The sequence below is a fragment of the Oryzias latipes genome, chromosome 15 (genome assembly GCF_053564925.1).
Source record: "Oryzias latipes strain Hd-rR chromosome 15, Olatipes_Hd-rR_3.1".
NCBI lineage: Eukaryota > Metazoa > Chordata > Actinopteri > Beloniformes > Adrianichthyidae > Oryzias > Oryzias latipes.
In genome coordinates, this window is record NC_136251.1 from 11,356,897 (window position 1) to 11,374,037 (window position 17,141).

Here is a 17,141-nt window from a genome sequence, read left to right on the forward strand (position 1 = left end):
GTTGCTCCTCCTTTTGACATTTTGATACTCTATTTAGAACCTTGTAAGCTGTGCAAAATCTTGCTTTTTCTCAACTGGTCAAAGCGCTTCTTTTAGTGAAGGCTGCCCCCCCCCCCCCGGTCTTTAATTTTGTTAAAGAGGTTAAATTTTATTGTAGATGTTTTGGCAAAAAAATGTACCTTAGAGTTTGTGTTGTTGTTTCTTGGACAGTAACACTTTGTTCTTTGTATTATTTTGTAGCTGCTTGCACACGCTGATATGGACGATCCTATGGAAATCATCATCAATGTAATTGATATGAATGACAACAAACCTATTTTTGAACAGACATCCTATGTGGCAGAAGTTGCTGAATCTTCACCAAAAGGTAACATCAGTGGATCATTTGTAATGTTTAAACAAATAATAGTTTTTATTTTGTATCCTAACCTTTTCTGGTCAAACAGTTGAATCCAGAGCAGGTTCTGGATCTCAGTAATTTTTGTTAAAGTCCAGTGAACAGAACAGAATCAGATAAAGTAAATAATAAGTAGTGGAAATGGTGAGGTTGACCTACACAAGTTTGAGTCTTGAAGGATTGCATTTTCTTTTCCTACAGTGGTAGATGTTCACCTTCAGAGAGTTTAGTTTTTTCTGCTGAGCTGTGAGCTCTGACGCCCGTGTTAATCCTGTTCTCCAAATACTTGTTACTGTTCCACATTGATTGTGAGAAGTTTCTTCCTCTAAAGCTGTTTTTTCTGGAAGTGAGTGGATGTCAGAGCTGCAGGTAAACTTCAGTCATGATTTAGACTTTAACACTGATGGAAGCAGAAAGAAACTGATGTGTGTAAAGTTTGTTATAGGTTAATGATGTGTTCAGTCATCATGGCTGCATAGTCAAAGCAAAAATACTGGAGAACTGATGGCAGACATGGTCATATTGGCTATTATGAATATTACTGTACATTTCTACTATTTAATCACTTCCTTTGATTTGAAAATCTTTTGGCCCAAAACACAGGATGGGATTTGTCATTTAAATCCAATTTTAATTGTGCTGTAATGTTTGACCTCTTTAGGGACTACAGTGATTCAGGTTAAAGCCACTGATGCTGATGAACCAGGCAATGACAACTCAATTATCAAATACACGATTCTGAGCCAGGAACCTAACCTTCCCAGTGATTCCATGTTTGCCATTAACTCCTTCAATGGAGCCATCATGGTTGAAGGTGTTGGTTTGGACAGAGAGGTAATGATTCTGAAATAAATTTTCTTGAAAGAACAGTTGTTTCTAGAGCTATTATTCTTTTTTATATTTTTTAGTTTTGTAGTTAACATTCTTATAACTGACAGTAAAATATTTTTTTATGGATTTAACCTTCAAACGTTAAAATACGATTTTTAAAGTTTCCCTTTCTATTTTTGATCATTTCATTACACTGTAAACAAACTCAGATTTTCCAGTAACTTTGAATTTTCAGTGTTTTCAAGATTGTTATTTATGTTTTTTTTATTCCAAAGTTTGAAGAAAAAAAAGTTTCTTTGAGCTGCTGCAGATGATGATGATGATGATGATGTGCTTCAACAGAAATATCCTGAGTACACTCTGGAAATACAAGCAGCGGATACAAAGGGAGAAGGATTAACTGGAAGAACAGCAGTAGTTTTGAAAGTGACGGACAGCAACGACAACCTTTCAGTCTTTACTGCATCTACTGTGAGTACAACACATGTGACTGTTTGGTTAACAATAATGTCTGGAAGGGTTTGACGCATTCAAGTTTTCTTTGAAATAAATAATAATGTTCAATTTTTATAAAGAGCATTAAATGTCATTCTGTGGGAAGTTTCTCAGTCTTTTGATTGCATGACAGCTGTGAATATTTCATGTTTTAAATTTCATTTTGGTTTTGTGAGCAAACCCTCTTTGAGCCTTTCATTCTTTTACCTTTTCCAGTATCAGGGATCAGTTGATGAAAACGCAGTGGGGGTTCAGGTTGTTAAAATGTCAGTAACTGATGAAGATGAACCAAACACCCCAGCATGGAACGCCAAGTTCATGATTGTCAGAGGAGATCCTGATAAATTGTTTTCCATAGAAACAGGAACCAACAAACAAGAAGGAATCATCAAAACTGCTAAGGTAAGAAAACAAGGACGCTTCTGAAAGATCCTGTTTTCAAATTGAACAAATTCGGTTTTGGTGTAAAAATAAAGTTTGATTCTCAGCAAATGTACAGAGGTTTTGTCCTGAAGCTGTCCTTCAATCTGATCAACTGTCTTCTGACATTTTTCATCAAATATTAGGGACTGGACTTTGAGAAAAGCAGAACACACACTCTGGAGGTTATTGTGGAGAACGAAGTCCCTTTTGCCATTCCACTGACCACCTCCACCGCCACAGTGGTGGTGACCGTGAAGGACGTCAATGAGCCTCCGATCTTTAAAGAAAAGGAGATGACCGTTCAAAAGTCTGAGGACCTTCCTGTGGAAAGTGTGATCATGAATTCTGAGGCAGAAGACCCAGACTTTGAACGTGAAAACACTGTCAAGTAAAAAATGTCCCCTCATTTTTTTATGCTTCTTTCTATCTAAAATAAATTTAAAAAACACATGATAGTATTGTTTTTTTTTATTTATTACTGTAGTTAAAATGTAACTTAGGAATGTTATCAAAATTGTCAATTAATCCAAATCTGACCAACCCAGAAATAGAGAGGAGGAAGTGTTTTTAAGTCCTTTAGATTCTTTTAATTCTATAAACCTAATTTTTACCTGCAAAACCAGTCCGTCTTTAGTTTATGCAATTGTTTTACACACAGTTGTTCCATATTGTAAACAACTATTGTATTTATACAAACACAAAGATCATTAGAACATTTTTCTTATCAGTGCATAAAAAATAAAAATATATGGTTCACATTTTTATGTGCAGGTATAAAATAATTGATGACCCTGAAAACTGGCTGACAGTGGACGAGGATTCAGGGCTGATGAAGGTGAAAAGCCCCATGGACAGAGAGTCCCCTAATGTGAAGGAGAATAAATACACGGTGCTCCTTGGTGCTTATGATAACGGTAAGTGGAAAGTCAAATGAAAGAATAAGGCTCCTGACTAATTTATTAAATTGCGTGATTGCATTACAAGGAAAAGTACAGGAAATGTGTTAGTACTTCAAGTCCTCCATCTCCTTTGTCTCAGCTCCCTGTGACCTCACTGTTGTGATGTAGGCCTATCTAAAGGCCCGTACACACCGGGACGAATATTCCAGCGTTTTTCGCCACGTTTTTTGTGTTCACACCCAGGCGATTTTCGCTGACGATGAGCCGAGCGAACATGCAATTTCATTCCCTGACATTAGATGGCGCTTAATGTAAACAGAAATACTCCTGTACACAAGGTGGCGCTGCGCAACTTTACGCTTCTTATAGTCGCTTTTCACTCAGAAGAAGATAGCAAGTATTTACGCGCTTGTCAGAATAATACAAAGAAAACATGAATATTTCAAGCACCAGTTGCTCCAACTGGTGCTTGGTTCGGGGATATTTTAGAATGTCCGTCATTATTTCTTCGCGGCAGTGTAGACGCTACTTGGCGTCTATCTTCTTCGCTGGTATGTGTTGTTAGCAAGGCAGTTTTGTGTTTGAGTGCCCCCAAGTTGTGTTTAACTGTAACTTCAGAAGCTCCGGACACGTGTGCAAAAGCGCCATTCTCATTGGTCGAATAGATTTCGACGCGAGGCGTCAAAAAAAAAAAAACGAACCCAAGGCGTTTTGTTTTTTTTGACGCTTTGGCGCGTGGCGTTTTTTCGCGTCGGTGTGCACACTCTCATTGGTGCCCTATGTTTAGTCACGAGGCGTAAAATTCGTCCCGGTGTGAACAGGCCTTTACTCTACAAAATAGGTTATAGAAACAAATTGGTTTCTAAACTGACTACATTTTACATAATAATAAGGATGGTTTCTGCATTTATGAAAATAAAAGTCATGTAACTTAAAGGTGCGAGTTGTGTTGTGTAACCCTCACTGCGGCTTCTTGAGCAGCTGCTAAACCCCCTCACCAGCATTCCACACACCTGGTCTGTTACCACCCTTTCCCCATCCCAGTATATACACGTAGAACCATTGACTGTAGAAACAATGGATCCCCTCTCCCATCGTGTTCCAAATAGAAAGTACCTGCTGATTCCAAGAAGTCAAAACACCATAGACTTCTACTGAGAGAGTTATTACTCAGTTAATTTATTTTGTGAGAGTAATCATTCTGGCTCTGATACATTTTTCTTAACATCTTTGTAAGAAAAAATAATAATTTTCTTAACATCTTCTTTATTGAAGGGCTTCACAGTGGCGCAGTGCTTAGCTGTCTTAATTTACAGCAAGAAAGCCCCTTGTTCAAGTCCCGGCTGGGGAACCTGAAACATAACACCAACAACACTTCTGTGTGGAGTTTGCATGTTCTCCCCGTGCATGCGAGTGCGAGTGTGATGGTCCTGCAACAGACTGGGGACCTGTTCAGGTTGTCCCCTGCCTTCACCCAAAAATGGCCATGATAAGCTCCAGCCCCGTGACCCCAAAAGGGCAAGGTCACCTGGGGAGAATAAATGTCACACACTTGCATGACAGCTAACGGGGCTTTAACGTTAAAAACATTTGAGCAACAACAAGATTTAGTCTTAGACCCACTTAAAATACGTGGGGAAAATTCCACGATTGGCATGTTTGAGATGAGCCGCCGCCGCGCCTGGATCATTGATGAGACCAGGCGGGGGGGTGGGGGGGGGGGGGGTGGGGGGTGAAGGCACACGCTGAGCTGCAGTGAGACTGAAAGAGAAAAGGAAGTTGGAGTTGTCCTTAACATTCACTTGAGTTTTAACCCTTGTGCTATCCTATGGGGTCAAGATAACCATTGACGTGTTCTCCCTACCATGACAAAGGTGGATAAAGGTGGAAAGATTTCATGTAATCCATGGACACCAGTAAAGATCACAAATCATTGAAAAAAAAAGGTTCAGACCACTGTCTAGTGGGTCTTGATGACCCAACTCCCAAGTGCCTAGGATAGCACAAGGGATAAGCCATACTGAGGGTTTCAGCTTTTTGGGAGGAAGTGCTGCCAAGTGTCCAGCAGTAAGAAGTAAACAAGTGAATCTGTGTTCAGAAGAACCCATTGATGGAGGTTTCAGAACTTTAAAATTTGAGTGATGTTTTGTATTCAATAGTTATATTTCAACAGTGTTAACTGAACTGTGTTAATAAGGATCTTAAGTCAGAAAACAGCAGATATAGAAGACTGAAAAAACATAAATGTATTAGTGATTTATTTACGCGTTTATTCTTTTATTTTATTTTATTTGAGAGTTTTTTAAGTAACTTTTGTACAGGAAACAATTAATAGTAGAGCATCGTTAATGGTATAGTACATGTTCCTTACAAATTTACTGGCTGTGCGTGTGTTTACTCTCATTCATTTCACTGCCACTAGCAGAGTGAACGGACGGACGGACGGACGGATGACTTTATTTATCCCACCATGGGGAAATTCTGTTATCTGAGGCAGCAAAAAAAGACATCCAGGAAATACAGCACTTAAAGTGAAATTCACCAAAAGATAAATTGACCTTCAGTGTACTTACAGAAATAACATTGTAAATAAAAGCAGAAAACACCACCAAAATACAAAGTACACACCAAAAGAAGCAACTGTTAAGGAACAAAACCAACTGAAAACAACTGCATCAATAAGTAACATACTGGTACATAAATGAGTGAATGAAAGACACCCGTGGGTCCATAGTGTGTCACTGTAACACGGTGTTGTAACATTGTAATGGCTGTGGGGAGGAATGACCTGCGGTAGCGCTCCTTCTTGCACTGTGGCTGCAACAGTCTCGTGCTGAAGGAGCTAGTAAGCGCCTCTACAGTTTGGTGGGTTATCCATGATGTCCGCTACCTCCTCGATGGACTCTAGTGTGCAGCCCAGGACAGAGCCGGCCTTCCTTACCAGCTTGTTCCTTACAGGTCTTTATGTCATTTCAGAGTCAGGCGAAGTTGGTCGTTGTTGAGTCTCTGTCAGTAATGCCTTCATCCACATGTTCTGCAAACTGCAAACTGTATTTTCCTGCGAACTTTTATACCAGAACGTTTTTTTGTTTTTTTCCCTTGGAACATAATACCACCTGCGAACAGGAACTGGTGCTAAGTTTGATTGACAGATCTTTGACCCTCCCATTACAATTTGATTTGTTGGGTTGTCGGATCAAACCAACGTGGACTCAATTTGATTGAATGTTGTGTTGAAGATACGCACACACACACAGATGCACACATCCACAGAGATAGAGAGACACAACGCGGTCTTTGTCAATATACTTTTTAATCTTGGATGTTATGGAAACAGCAGGTCTTTCCTAGACAGAGGGATGAAGTCCAAGTCAAATCAAGAGTTGTTGGTGTTAAAGTCCAAGTCAAGTCACAAATTACTGTTGTTCAAGTCCAAGTTGGGTCTAAAATCGTCATGACTGGAGTCTGACCGGAGTCCAAGTCATTTGATTTGAGTCCAGACCTCTCCTATCAATGTCTGTGATTAAAGTTGGTTCAAAAAGGTTTAAGTAAATCTTAAAATGTACCCTACTGACACAAAGTCTATAAGAAGTTTCCAGTTCACTGAGTCCTTCCTGAGATTACAAACGCTTCTGCAACTTATTTCTGATTTATGACTTTTGTCTTTCCAGATCCAGTCCCAGCCACAGGAACTGGAACCCTGGTCATTATACTTGAAGATGTTAATGATAACCCTCCATTCATTGAGGAGCGTATCATCAGGGTGTGTCTATTTAGAGCCAGGTGGATGTTGGTGGTCCTTTGTCTGATGCACATCTGCTTTAAAAAATACTTTGAGATCACTGTGGAATGTCTTCAGCACACAAACATACCAAAGCGTTTAATTCAATGTGATGGTTAATATTATGATCAAATCTGAAATTTCTGTTAACTTCAAATGTGATTCTTCAAATGAAGAATTACAGATATTCAAAGTGAAATTCACACATGTAATTCCTCTTGTCTTGTAGGTCTCTTGTAGGGAGTGCTTGCTTAAAAATGAAGATAACTTTAGTAACAACTCAGTTCCTTCATTTCTTGACACTGTGGTTTGTTTAAATGGAGCAACAAAACCACTTCTATAAAGCAACATACCAACTGGGCATGTGTGGTGCATTCATGAACGCAGGTTTTTAACACCATTTTAGCATACTGTGTTAACGCAGGTCTGTCGCTACCTGATACTACCGCATCTACTTACAGTTAGAAGAGGCTTGGTGCAAAATGTTGAAGTGGTGCAATTCTTGTGTATTTTGCTCCAGGCTTTTTCTTTCACAGCTCTATTACTGCCGCGCGTTCCAAAGTACTATGTAATTGATATTTTTCTATGATTTTTCTAAATACTCAATGCAATTGACATTCAGCATAAATTTCGAGTCACTAACCATTAGAGTACATAAAATATTGAACAAACCTCTTGAAGATAACAGTACTTTGTTCCAAAATTAAACCCTTCAAATGCAACATTCCATATTATTATGCACAACATGTAGTTCCACATCATTTGATAGATTCTAAAGAACTGAAAATGATCAATGAATTTGCTGCATTAAGAGGTCATATTTACTGAAATCAATAGCTATTCCAACCAAAAACATCTTAATGGGTCACGTCACATTTTGACATAGTACAACTTATTTTGTAGCAGCTTCACAACTCTTGCATCCATTGAACTTTTGGAGAGTCTCTACTTGATTTTTCCTTGCAGGGTATTAAAATAGCCTCTCAGAGCTGCTGTTTGGATGTGAACTGCCACCCACCCTCCAAGATATTTTACTTGAGGACGATCCAAAGGTGTTACGTGAAACCAAGGGGGTTAACCCAGATGCAGGAAGAATCAGGAGACTAATGAACTCTTAAGGCTATTTAATGCCAAAGCGCTAAACCAAACAGAGAACATCCAAACAAAACGCTGCGACAAACATATGCAGGGACAGAGACCTTAAAAAGGAACCAAATCAAAGGAAAATGAGAACCAGCTGTGGGGAGAAGCAACAGACAGAGAAGAAGAGCGACCTCCAGAGGGAGCACGGCTGAGCAGCAGGAGGGTGAACGTATCATAACCCCCTTCCCGAAGTCCGGCTACCAGACGGACCCCGACGGGGCTGATCCGGGTGGAGGCGATGGAAACGGGCGATCAGCCCGGGGTCATAGATGTGACGCTCTGGAACCCACTGCCGATCCGCAGGACCGTAACCCTCCCAGTCCACCAAGTATTGGACGCCCCGTCCCACTCTCCTAGAGGCGAGAAGCTCCCGAATGGTGTAAACAGGTCCCCCATCCACCATCCGAGGAGCAGGAGGAGGAGCTGGAGCAGGCTGGAGACTAGAGACCTTAGCAGGCTTCAACTTGCACACGTGGAACACTGGGTGGATCCTCAGAGAGGAAGGCAGCTCCAGTCGTACAGCCACCGGGTTGATGATTCGGGTGATGGAGAATGGGCCAATGTACCGGGGCTGCAGCTTCCTGGAACCACCCTTCAAGGGAACATCTGTAGCAGACAACCACACCTTGTCTCCCACCTTGTACTCCGGGGCAGGGGTCCTCCTACGGTTAGCCACCACAGTGAGCCGCTCCTGGTTCCGCAGGAGTTCTTGGCGGAACCTGCTCCAGGTACGGCGACACCTCCTCACGAAAGCCGCCGGACCCGAAGAGGAGGCCAATTGTTCTTGGTGCGGGAACAAGGGGGGCTGGAATCCGTACGCGGCCTGGAATGGTGAGTATCCTGTGGAGTTAACTAGAGAATTGTGGGAGTACTCTACCCAGGGAAGTTGTGCAGCCCAGGTCTTAGGATTCTTACTGCACATTGCCCGCAGGGAAGTCTCCAGATCTTGATTGTACCTCTCTACCTGGCCGTTGGTCTGAGGATGGAATCCAGAACTCAGACTGACCTTGATCCCGAGGAGGTTGCAGAACTCCTTCCAGAAAGCCGCGATGATTTGGGGGCCCCGATCCGAGACGATGTTGAGGGGAATTCCATGAAGACGAAACAGATGCTGTGAAATCAATGTTGCTAGTTCCTTGGCCGAAGGAAGTTTCTGCAGGGGAATAGCATGGGCTAACTTGGAAAAACGGTCGATGATAGTGAGAATGACGGTTTTACCCCTTGAGTTTGGCAGTCCAGTGATGAAGTCCATAGCAACGTGGGACCAAGGTCTGGACGGCACAGGTAGAGGGTGAAGCAGGCCGGCGGGAAGGGTCCTGGGGGTATTCACACTGGCACAAACGGGACAGGCAGACACAAAGGCCCTTATGTCGGAGGACATAGTAGGCCACCAAAAGCGCTGGGCTATAAGAAACCCCGTCCTTGTTACTCCGGGATGGCAAGCTAGCCGAGAGGAGTGCCCCCACTTTAAAACCATGGTGCGTAGGTCAGATGGTACAAACAACCGGCCCTCTGGACAGCCTGAGGGAATGGAGGCCGGATCAGGAGCAGAAGCCTGTACCCTCCGTTCCAGGGACCAACGGGTGGTTCCAAGCACCAGGTGGCCAGGGATGATGGGTGTGGCCTCTGTGGGGTTCTCCTCCACCTCCTCCTGTTGGAATTGGCGAGAAAGGGCGTCGGGCTTGATGTTCTTGCTCCCTGGCCGATAGGACAGGGAGAAGTTAAACCGGTCAAAAAACAGAGTCCACCTCGCTTGGCGAGGATTGAGGCGCTTGGCTGAACGAATGTACTCGAGATTTTTGTGATCGGTCCAAACTAGAAATGCCCGCTCAGCCCCCTCCAACCAGTGGCGCCACTCCTCCAAAGCCACCTTCACCGCCAGCAGCTCTCTGTTCCCTATATCGTAGTTCCTCTCCGCAGGAGTGAGCTTGCGGGAGAAATACGCGCAGGGATGGATTTTATTATCAGACGCTCTCTGTGACAACACAGCCCCTACCCAAGACTCAGACGCGTCCACCTCCACAATGAATTGTTTGGAGGGATCAGGCAGAGTCAGAATAGGAGCTGTAGAGAAACGTCTCTTCAGCTCGCAAAAAGCCCTCTCCGCCTCCTTATCCCAAACAAAGCGCACCTTAGCTGAAGTGATCTTATGAAGGGGTGCAGCAACGCCACTGAAACCTCTGATGAAATGCCTGTAGAAATTGGCGAATCCCAGGAAGCGCTGTAGTTGCTTCCGACCAGAGGGAACCGGACACTCCAACACAGCCTTAACCTTGGAGTTATCCATCTGGATCCTCCCAGGAGAAACCACATACCCCAAGAACCGAGTCTGCGTAGAGTGGAATTCGCACTTCTCGGCCTTGCAGTAAAGGTGGTTCTCCAGGAGGCGCTGGAGTACGGCTCTGACGTGCTGCACGTGGGACTCTGGGTCAGGAGAGAAAATCAAAATGTCATCCAGATAGACAAACACAAATTGGTTAAGCATATCCTTCAGTACATCATTGATCAGTCTCTGGAACACTGCTGGGGCATTAGTTAGACCAAAAGGCATTACTAGGTATTCAAAGTGCCCGCTAGGCGTGTTAAACGCAGTCTTCCACTCGTCACCCTCTCTCACTCGAACCAGGTGATAAGCATTCCTGAGGTCCAACTTAGTAAAGATACGAGCCCCGCTTAGCAGGTCAAAAGCGGAGTGCAGCAGTGGCAAGGGGTAAGTGTTACGGACAGTAATAGTGTTCAAAGCCCTGTAATCAATGCAAGGGCGCAGACCCCCATCTTTTTTCCCCACAAAAAAGAAACCTGCTCCTGCCGGAGAGGAGGACGGACGAATGAGCCCCGCCTGTAAGCTCTCCTGCAGATACGAGTCCATAGCCTCTCGTTCAGGTGGCGACAGGGGGTAAATGTGACCCCTCGGTGGTTGAGTCCCTGGCAGGAGGTCGATGGCACAGTCGTAAGGGCGATGGGGAGGAAGAGAACTAGCACGTACTTTACAAAACACAGAGCCCAAATCATGATAGACAGACGGAACTTTACAGAGATCTGGAGGCTCCGGAGACTTTTGGACCTCCACAACCTTACGAACAGAGGCAGAAGCAAGACAATTAAGCAGACAAAAAGGACTCCATGACAGAAACCGCCCCGAGGCCCAGTCGATGTGAGGTTTGTGTCTGCTCAACCAGGGAAACCCTAAAATAACAGGAGGTTTAAGGGATTCAACAACATAAAACGACATGGTCTCAGAGTGGTTTCCAGAGATCAACACAGAAATTTTAACAGTACGAGTAGAAACCTTGTGTATGAGGGTCCCATTAATGGCATGAATGTCCAATGCTGGAGACAGAGGTTCAGTGGGGATTTTCAGTCTGTCCACCACCTCCTGGGAGATCAGATCCCCATCAGACCCCGAGTCAATAAGAGTGTCAAATTCCACCTGGGCTCCAGCATATGCCACCAAAACCTTGGTGGAGGGACGAGAAGGCGAGGAAAAAGAATGGTTGCGGCTCACCAGTTTCCTCACTGCTGGGGAGCCCTGGCGTTTCCCGGACAGTTGCGCACAACGTGTCCCGAACGTCCACAATAAAGGCAAAGTCCCTCCCGCATGCGGCGCTGCCGTTCAGTTGGAGAGAGACGGCCCGCTCCGAGCTGCATGGGCTCCGGGGAGGAGTTTGAAAGAGGCGGGGGAACCTCCGCGGGACGCGGTGGGCGGTAACCAGGAAGGCTGCGTTGCTCGTTACCCCGTTCCCTCATCCTACGGTCGATACGAACCGCCAGATCGATAAGCTCCTCTAGGTTGTCTGGAAGTTCTCTCGCTGCCAGCTCGTCCTTGAGAGCGTCAGACAGGCCCTGCAGGAAGACGTCGAGCAGTGCTTCATCTGGCCAGCGGGTGCTGGCAGCCAAGGTCCGGAACTCCACCGCGTAGTCCGAGACACAGCGGGATCCCTGCTGAAGACGAAGAAGCTCCGACGCAGCAGCACGATGAGGCGTGGTGGGATCGAATACCGTGAGAAGCCGAGCGGAGAAGGACCGAAAGGAGCGACACAGCTCCGATCCGCGCTCCCACTCCGCCAGTCCCCATCGTTTGGCTCTTCCGGTTAGGTAGCTCAGAGCAAACGCCACCTTGCTCTGCTCGGAGGGGAAATCGTCAGGATTAAAGTCAAACTGCAACCGACAGGAAGTAAGAATCGCCGGGCAGACTGCAGCAGTCCCATCAAACGGTTCAGGATGGCCCAGTCTGGTCTGCCGAGGAGAAGATGAGGGCGCACGTTCCAGGTGGGAGAGGCGTTCGTGGAGCTGCTGCATACCTGACATGCATCATTGCAACTCCTGAGCCAGGTCTGCCCGCTCCATCCCGGTGACGGAACCATCACCGGCGGAGGATCCGGGTAAGTCTCGTCGAGACGAATCTCCTGCTGGGTTGGACATGGTCGCAGCGTAATGTTACGTGAAACCAAGGGGGTTAACCCAGATGCAGGAAGAATCAGGAGACTAATGAACTCTTAAGGCTATTTAATGCCAAAGCGCTAAATCAAACAGAGAACATCCAAACAAAACGCTGCGACAAACATATGCAGGGACAGAGACCTTAAAAAGGAACCAAATCAAAGGAAAATGAGAACCAGCTGTGGGGAGAAGCAACAGACAGAGAAGAAGAGCGACCTCCAGAGGGAGCACGGCTGAGCAGCAGGAGGGTGAACGTATCAAAAGGTTCTCATTAGGGTTGAAGTCAGGGGAGGATGGGGCCAAACCATAAGTTTTTCTCCTTTTATGCACATAGCAGCCAATGATGCAGAGGTATTCCGTCCAGCGCGAGATGGTGCATTATCATGCATGAAGATGATTTTGTTACGGAAAGCACAGTTCTTCTTTTTGTACCACAGAGTAAGTGTTCAGTCAAAAACTCCACATACTTTTCAGAGGTCATTTTCACACCTTCAGAGACCCTATAGAGGCCGATCAACTCTCAACATGATTCCGGCCAAAACATCACTACACTGACGTCACAGCCTTGTTGGGACATGGTGGCCATCCACCCACTATTCCATCCACCTGGACCATCCAGGGTTGCACGGGACTCATCAGTGAACAAGACAGTTTGAAAATTGGTCTTCATGTATGTCAGGGCCCACTACAGGCATTTCTTCTGGTGGCTGAATAGAAGGTTTACATATAATTGCAAGTGTCTGGAGGATCCCAAACCTTGAAGTTTTTGGGACTCCAGAAACACCAGCAGCTTTACATATGTGCTTGCTGCTTTGTTATGGTATTATAGCAGCTGCTCTCCTAACTCTGTACAAAAGTGCTCTCCGCACTGTCTATATGAAAGACTTGGTGTTCTGTTATTCTGACTGGGCACAAACCACACTTATTAATTTTCTCCTCCATGATCCATTTTCAAAGTGCGTGCACTTCCGTATTTTGTATAAGGCTTATACCCATACATCACCACCAAATTACAGTCCCTGATTAGTCAAAGTTCAACTTGTTTACCGTTCAGTGTGAGTTTAATTGCTGTATGTTTAGTTTGTAAAACCAGCAAACTGACTTGTAAACTTGCGTAGCGATCTGTGAATGTGAGGGTTTAAATGCAGAAGCCTGAAGCACACGTATGTGCACTTTTACATGGACTTTTCATTGGAAATGAAAGTATGTTTCCAAGCCCATTCTGAAGATTTACAAAAACAGAATTATCACTCAGAGATGTTGCAGCACTCTTTATATTAGTTTGGAAAGGAATTACTATGAAGCAAAAATCTGCAAGAGCTGTTATAGTATTATATTGGAGTTTTATATTTGGAAACTCTAGTTTATTGCTGAAGGTAGGATAGAGTGGAGGCATAAGGCATAAATGTCAACAGTCAGATGATGATCCCAAACTGGAGCCTAAAGGACTTTTCTTTTCTAGGTTTGCAGGGATGCCTCAGCTCCTGTGCTGTTAACTGTAACAGACAGAGATGGACCTCTTCATTCTGCTCCATACAATGTGATGGTACATGAAGCATCCAAACCCAAATGGAGCGCTCAGATGAACAGTGACAGTATGTCTGTGTTCATAAGACTCAAAATGAAGCCATTTTCATACTTAAAAAGAAACATAATTGGAGATTTTAAAAAGAAATAAAGCAAGACTTCACCTTTAGAAGAAGCACTTTTTTTGTTTTTGCTTTATGCTTGAACATTGGCTAAAATGTCAACTTAATCATTATCGCTCCTTTTGCAGTTGCAATACAATTTTCTTTATCTTAAAATTAGAAATATGATTACATTATTTCAAGATTTTTGTTTGTGCTCAAAAATAACAACAAAAGGATAAAAGTAGGGACATATTTCAGAGTAAAGTTTTCTTTTCTGTCTTTGCAGAGACCAAAGTTGAACTGGTTTTAAAATCCAGTGTGTTGAGTGGAACTTACCAAGTGATCCTGAGGGTTTCAGATACTGATGGTTTGGAGCAGAACTGCACCATACAAGCTAAAGTGTGCTACTGTGTGGAAAACAAAAGACTGTGTGCTCCATTTAGGAATAGTTGGGGGGTGAAGGAGCAGACCATCAGGGGAGTAGTTGGAGGAATCCTGCTGTTATCCAGTAAGTTTTAGACATTGTTGATTTTTTTTTCCAAGTATGTTGAGTCTATATTACATACAACTTTAACTATTTCTTATATTTTCTCTCATTAATCTTTTTGAGAGAAAAAAAACCTGGATAAGGTGTGTTCAGTCAATCACCATACGAGTTGTGTGCAACCAGGTTGGAGCAGCAGGAGAAAGGTTGCAGGTGTAATGTGTGACAAAAGAGTGTCATCAAGGGTGAAAGGTGGTGATACTGTGGGGACCCACTAGCTGGGGGTTGAAGATGAAGATGATGTGATTCTCTTTGGAAGTGCTGAGGATGGATAGGATCAGGAATGAATCCATCAGCGGAACAGTCCATAGTGGATGCTCTGGAGGAAAAGCAGAGAAGCAGACTAAAATGCTTTGGACACATTTAGAGGAGGAACAGTGAGGATGTTGAGGTTGAAGCTAACAAGAAAGATTTAAAAGAAAACCATTTGGAAGTTCATGGATGTCAGCAAGGAGGACATGAGGGTGGTTGGTGTGAGTGAGGAGGATGCAGAGGAGAAAGGTAGATGAAGGAGGATGATTTGCTGTTGTGACTCCTAGATGGAGCAGCCGAAACACAAATTAAGGTCTTGTGCAAATACTAGTTGATGAATGTGTTGGTAGATACTGAAGATGGAGGGTAGAAGGAAGAGCCAAGTGGTAAAAGAATTGTGTATAGTGGGTCAGATGGAGAAAGTAACTATTTGTTCTTGTCTTTTTATTAAAATCTGTGTTTCTAATTGTCATGAGTGATGGTTTATGTTTCAGTGGTTCTGGCAGTGCTGTTTGTTTCCAGATGGAGAAGAGCAAAGGGGCAAGGGGAGCAACACCTACAAAGTATTGAATGGAGAAGACAACCAGATAGACAATTGTAGGATTAACTGTTGCTGGTCCAAGCAATATCTGATGTGTTTTCTGGTGTGTGTCATCCTCACACCCCAATTCAAAGCTAAAGACAGCTAGATCCCTTTTGTTTTTGCTTTTATCGTAAACATCTTGTGTTATAGGATGGTTATAGAACACACTCATACTTGCACCTGATTTTCAAAGTGTTAAATAAAGTTTTTAATCTTTTCTTTTTCTTGGATTTATAAAAAGTTCATGAATTTATTTGTAAAATTATTTTTGAGATTTGGGATGAAAATCAGGCCAGCCATCACATCAATGAAGATCTACTGAACAAAATAATTATGGAAGATGGTGTCTGTTGTGCCTTGTAAATAGTTTTAAAGGGTCTTTAAAGTTTCATTGTTGACAAAAGCTCATTCTGTCACTGACATATGCTACATATTAAGTCATCCTTTTTGCAGATGATCTGCTGTTTGTCTTATGGCGTAAATGCATTTCCCAGATAACCTGAGTAAGTTCTGGGTGAAGCAGCAGATGGGAATCCCCTTCAGAAACATGGCCTTTTTCTACCTTTAGCTTGTTTATTTATTCATTCATTTTGGCAATTTTTGAATTTGTATATCATCTGAAACAGTTTGCTAAAAAATGATTTCAGAATTGTTCATTCATGAGCTAAAGACACTCTCCCACTTTGAATATTCTGCCTTTGAAGCATACATGCAGTTTACAATGTAACAGTTGCAGAAGTTCAAAAAATATTTCAGCTAAAAACAAAACATTTGTTTGTTAAACTCAATTAAGATAGATACTACTTGGTGGCATTCATATCTGTGCAACATAAAAGATTTCTGAGACTGTAAACTATAAGACTATAAACTTTTTCATCGTCTTTTTTTTTTTTATTGATGGATGGCTTTTTTCAGTTCCCTGCTGTTTCCCCTGTGTCAGCTAAACATGTAAATATTTACAATAAACTTTGCTCATTTGACTGCTGGAACAACGTTTTTGTCTGATTTCCTCATTTTACCACTTTCACCTCTCATTTAGCTGGACCTCGTGCACATTTGCATCCTGTTTGATTGTTGCATCAGACTCAGGACTGGAGTCCTTGTTTTGCACTGGTTCATCTGAGTTCCTTACAGCAGTCATTCGTTAACCACCGAGCTGCATGTCCTCCATGTCTACTAGGTAACCTGAGGTCACTGAAGGGCGCCTTCCAGCAGCTTAGAGCCTTCCCAAGTGAGAAGAGCCTCCTTGTTCTGGTTCCGGTCATGCAGAATCTGCTCTTGTTGCAGCTAAGTCAGCTGTCCTTGAAGAAAAAAGAAAAAAGTTCTTTTTTTTTGTGCCTGAAATACATCCTATTGTCCTCATTCTTCTAAAAGGGAAACTAAATCAGGGTTTTTACCTGTAAATGTACAACAAGTCACAGAAGACCCACTCCAATCTTTTTTTGATAATTGTAAAAGCATTATCATTGGTCTTTAATTATGATTAATTTGTTCTTAGCCAAAATAAAAAAAAGTCATCTTTTTAAGTTTCTGCAGAGCAGCAGTGGTCCATTAGAATTTTGGCTCTGAGTTGTTAGTGCAGAGCACCCCCACTCCCCCTTCACGCCGTTGCTGTGCTGAGAGGAGCAGGGAGCTTGTGGCCCGCCCAACGAATATTCTACATCACAAATAAGCTATTTTTTAATCAGCACACAGCAGTTTCAGAATGATTTGAGTAACCCT

General features: G+C 43.3%; 2 protein-coding genes across 10 annotated transcripts in view; one reads left to right on the forward strand and one right to left on the reverse strand.

The window, feature by feature from the left end:
• The window catches only part of LOC101172313 (cadherin-1-like), a 28,156-nt gene extending 11,745 nt beyond the window's left edge, over window positions 1-16,411 (forward strand). Inside the window, exons 7-16 of one of the 2 annotated variants that reach the window (XM_023963134.2) lie at window positions 241-367; window positions 1,059-1,231; window positions 1,571-1,699; window positions 1,940-2,125; window positions 2,290-2,534; window positions 2,918-3,060; window positions 6,717-6,808; window positions 13,872-14,004; window positions 14,327-14,548; window positions 15,331-16,411. In XM_023963134.2, the coding sequence (XP_023818902.2) occupies window positions 241-367; window positions 1,059-1,231; window positions 1,571-1,699; window positions 1,940-2,125; window positions 2,290-2,534; window positions 2,918-3,060; window positions 6,717-6,808; window positions 13,872-14,004; window positions 14,327-14,548; window positions 15,331-15,437 (1,557 nt within the window). In that variant the 3' untranslated portion in view covers window positions 15,438-16,411. Of the gene's footprint in view, window positions 1-240; window positions 368-1,058; window positions 1,232-1,570; window positions 1,700-1,939; window positions 2,126-2,289; window positions 2,535-2,917; window positions 3,061-6,716; window positions 7,879-12,673; window positions 14,060-14,326; window positions 14,549-15,330 lie in introns of those variants that run through there. The other variant, XR_002874699.2, reaches the window with a different exon arrangement.
• Window positions 15,973-17,141, reverse strand: part of rasgrp3 (RAS guanyl releasing protein 3 (calcium and DAG-regulated)) — a 45,906-nt gene continuing 44,737 nt past the window's right edge. For 5 of the 8 annotated variants that reach the window (XM_078931709.1, XM_023963129.2, XM_023963133.2 and 2 more), the window contains one exon: window positions 15,973-16,720. In XM_078931709.1, the coding sequence (XP_078787835.1) occupies window positions 16,712-16,720 (9 nt within the window). In that variant the 3' untranslated portion in view covers window positions 15,973-16,711. The remainder of the gene's footprint in view (window positions 16,721-17,141) is intronic. The other 3 variants (XM_078931710.1, XM_023963132.2, XM_023963131.2) reach the window with 3 other exon arrangements.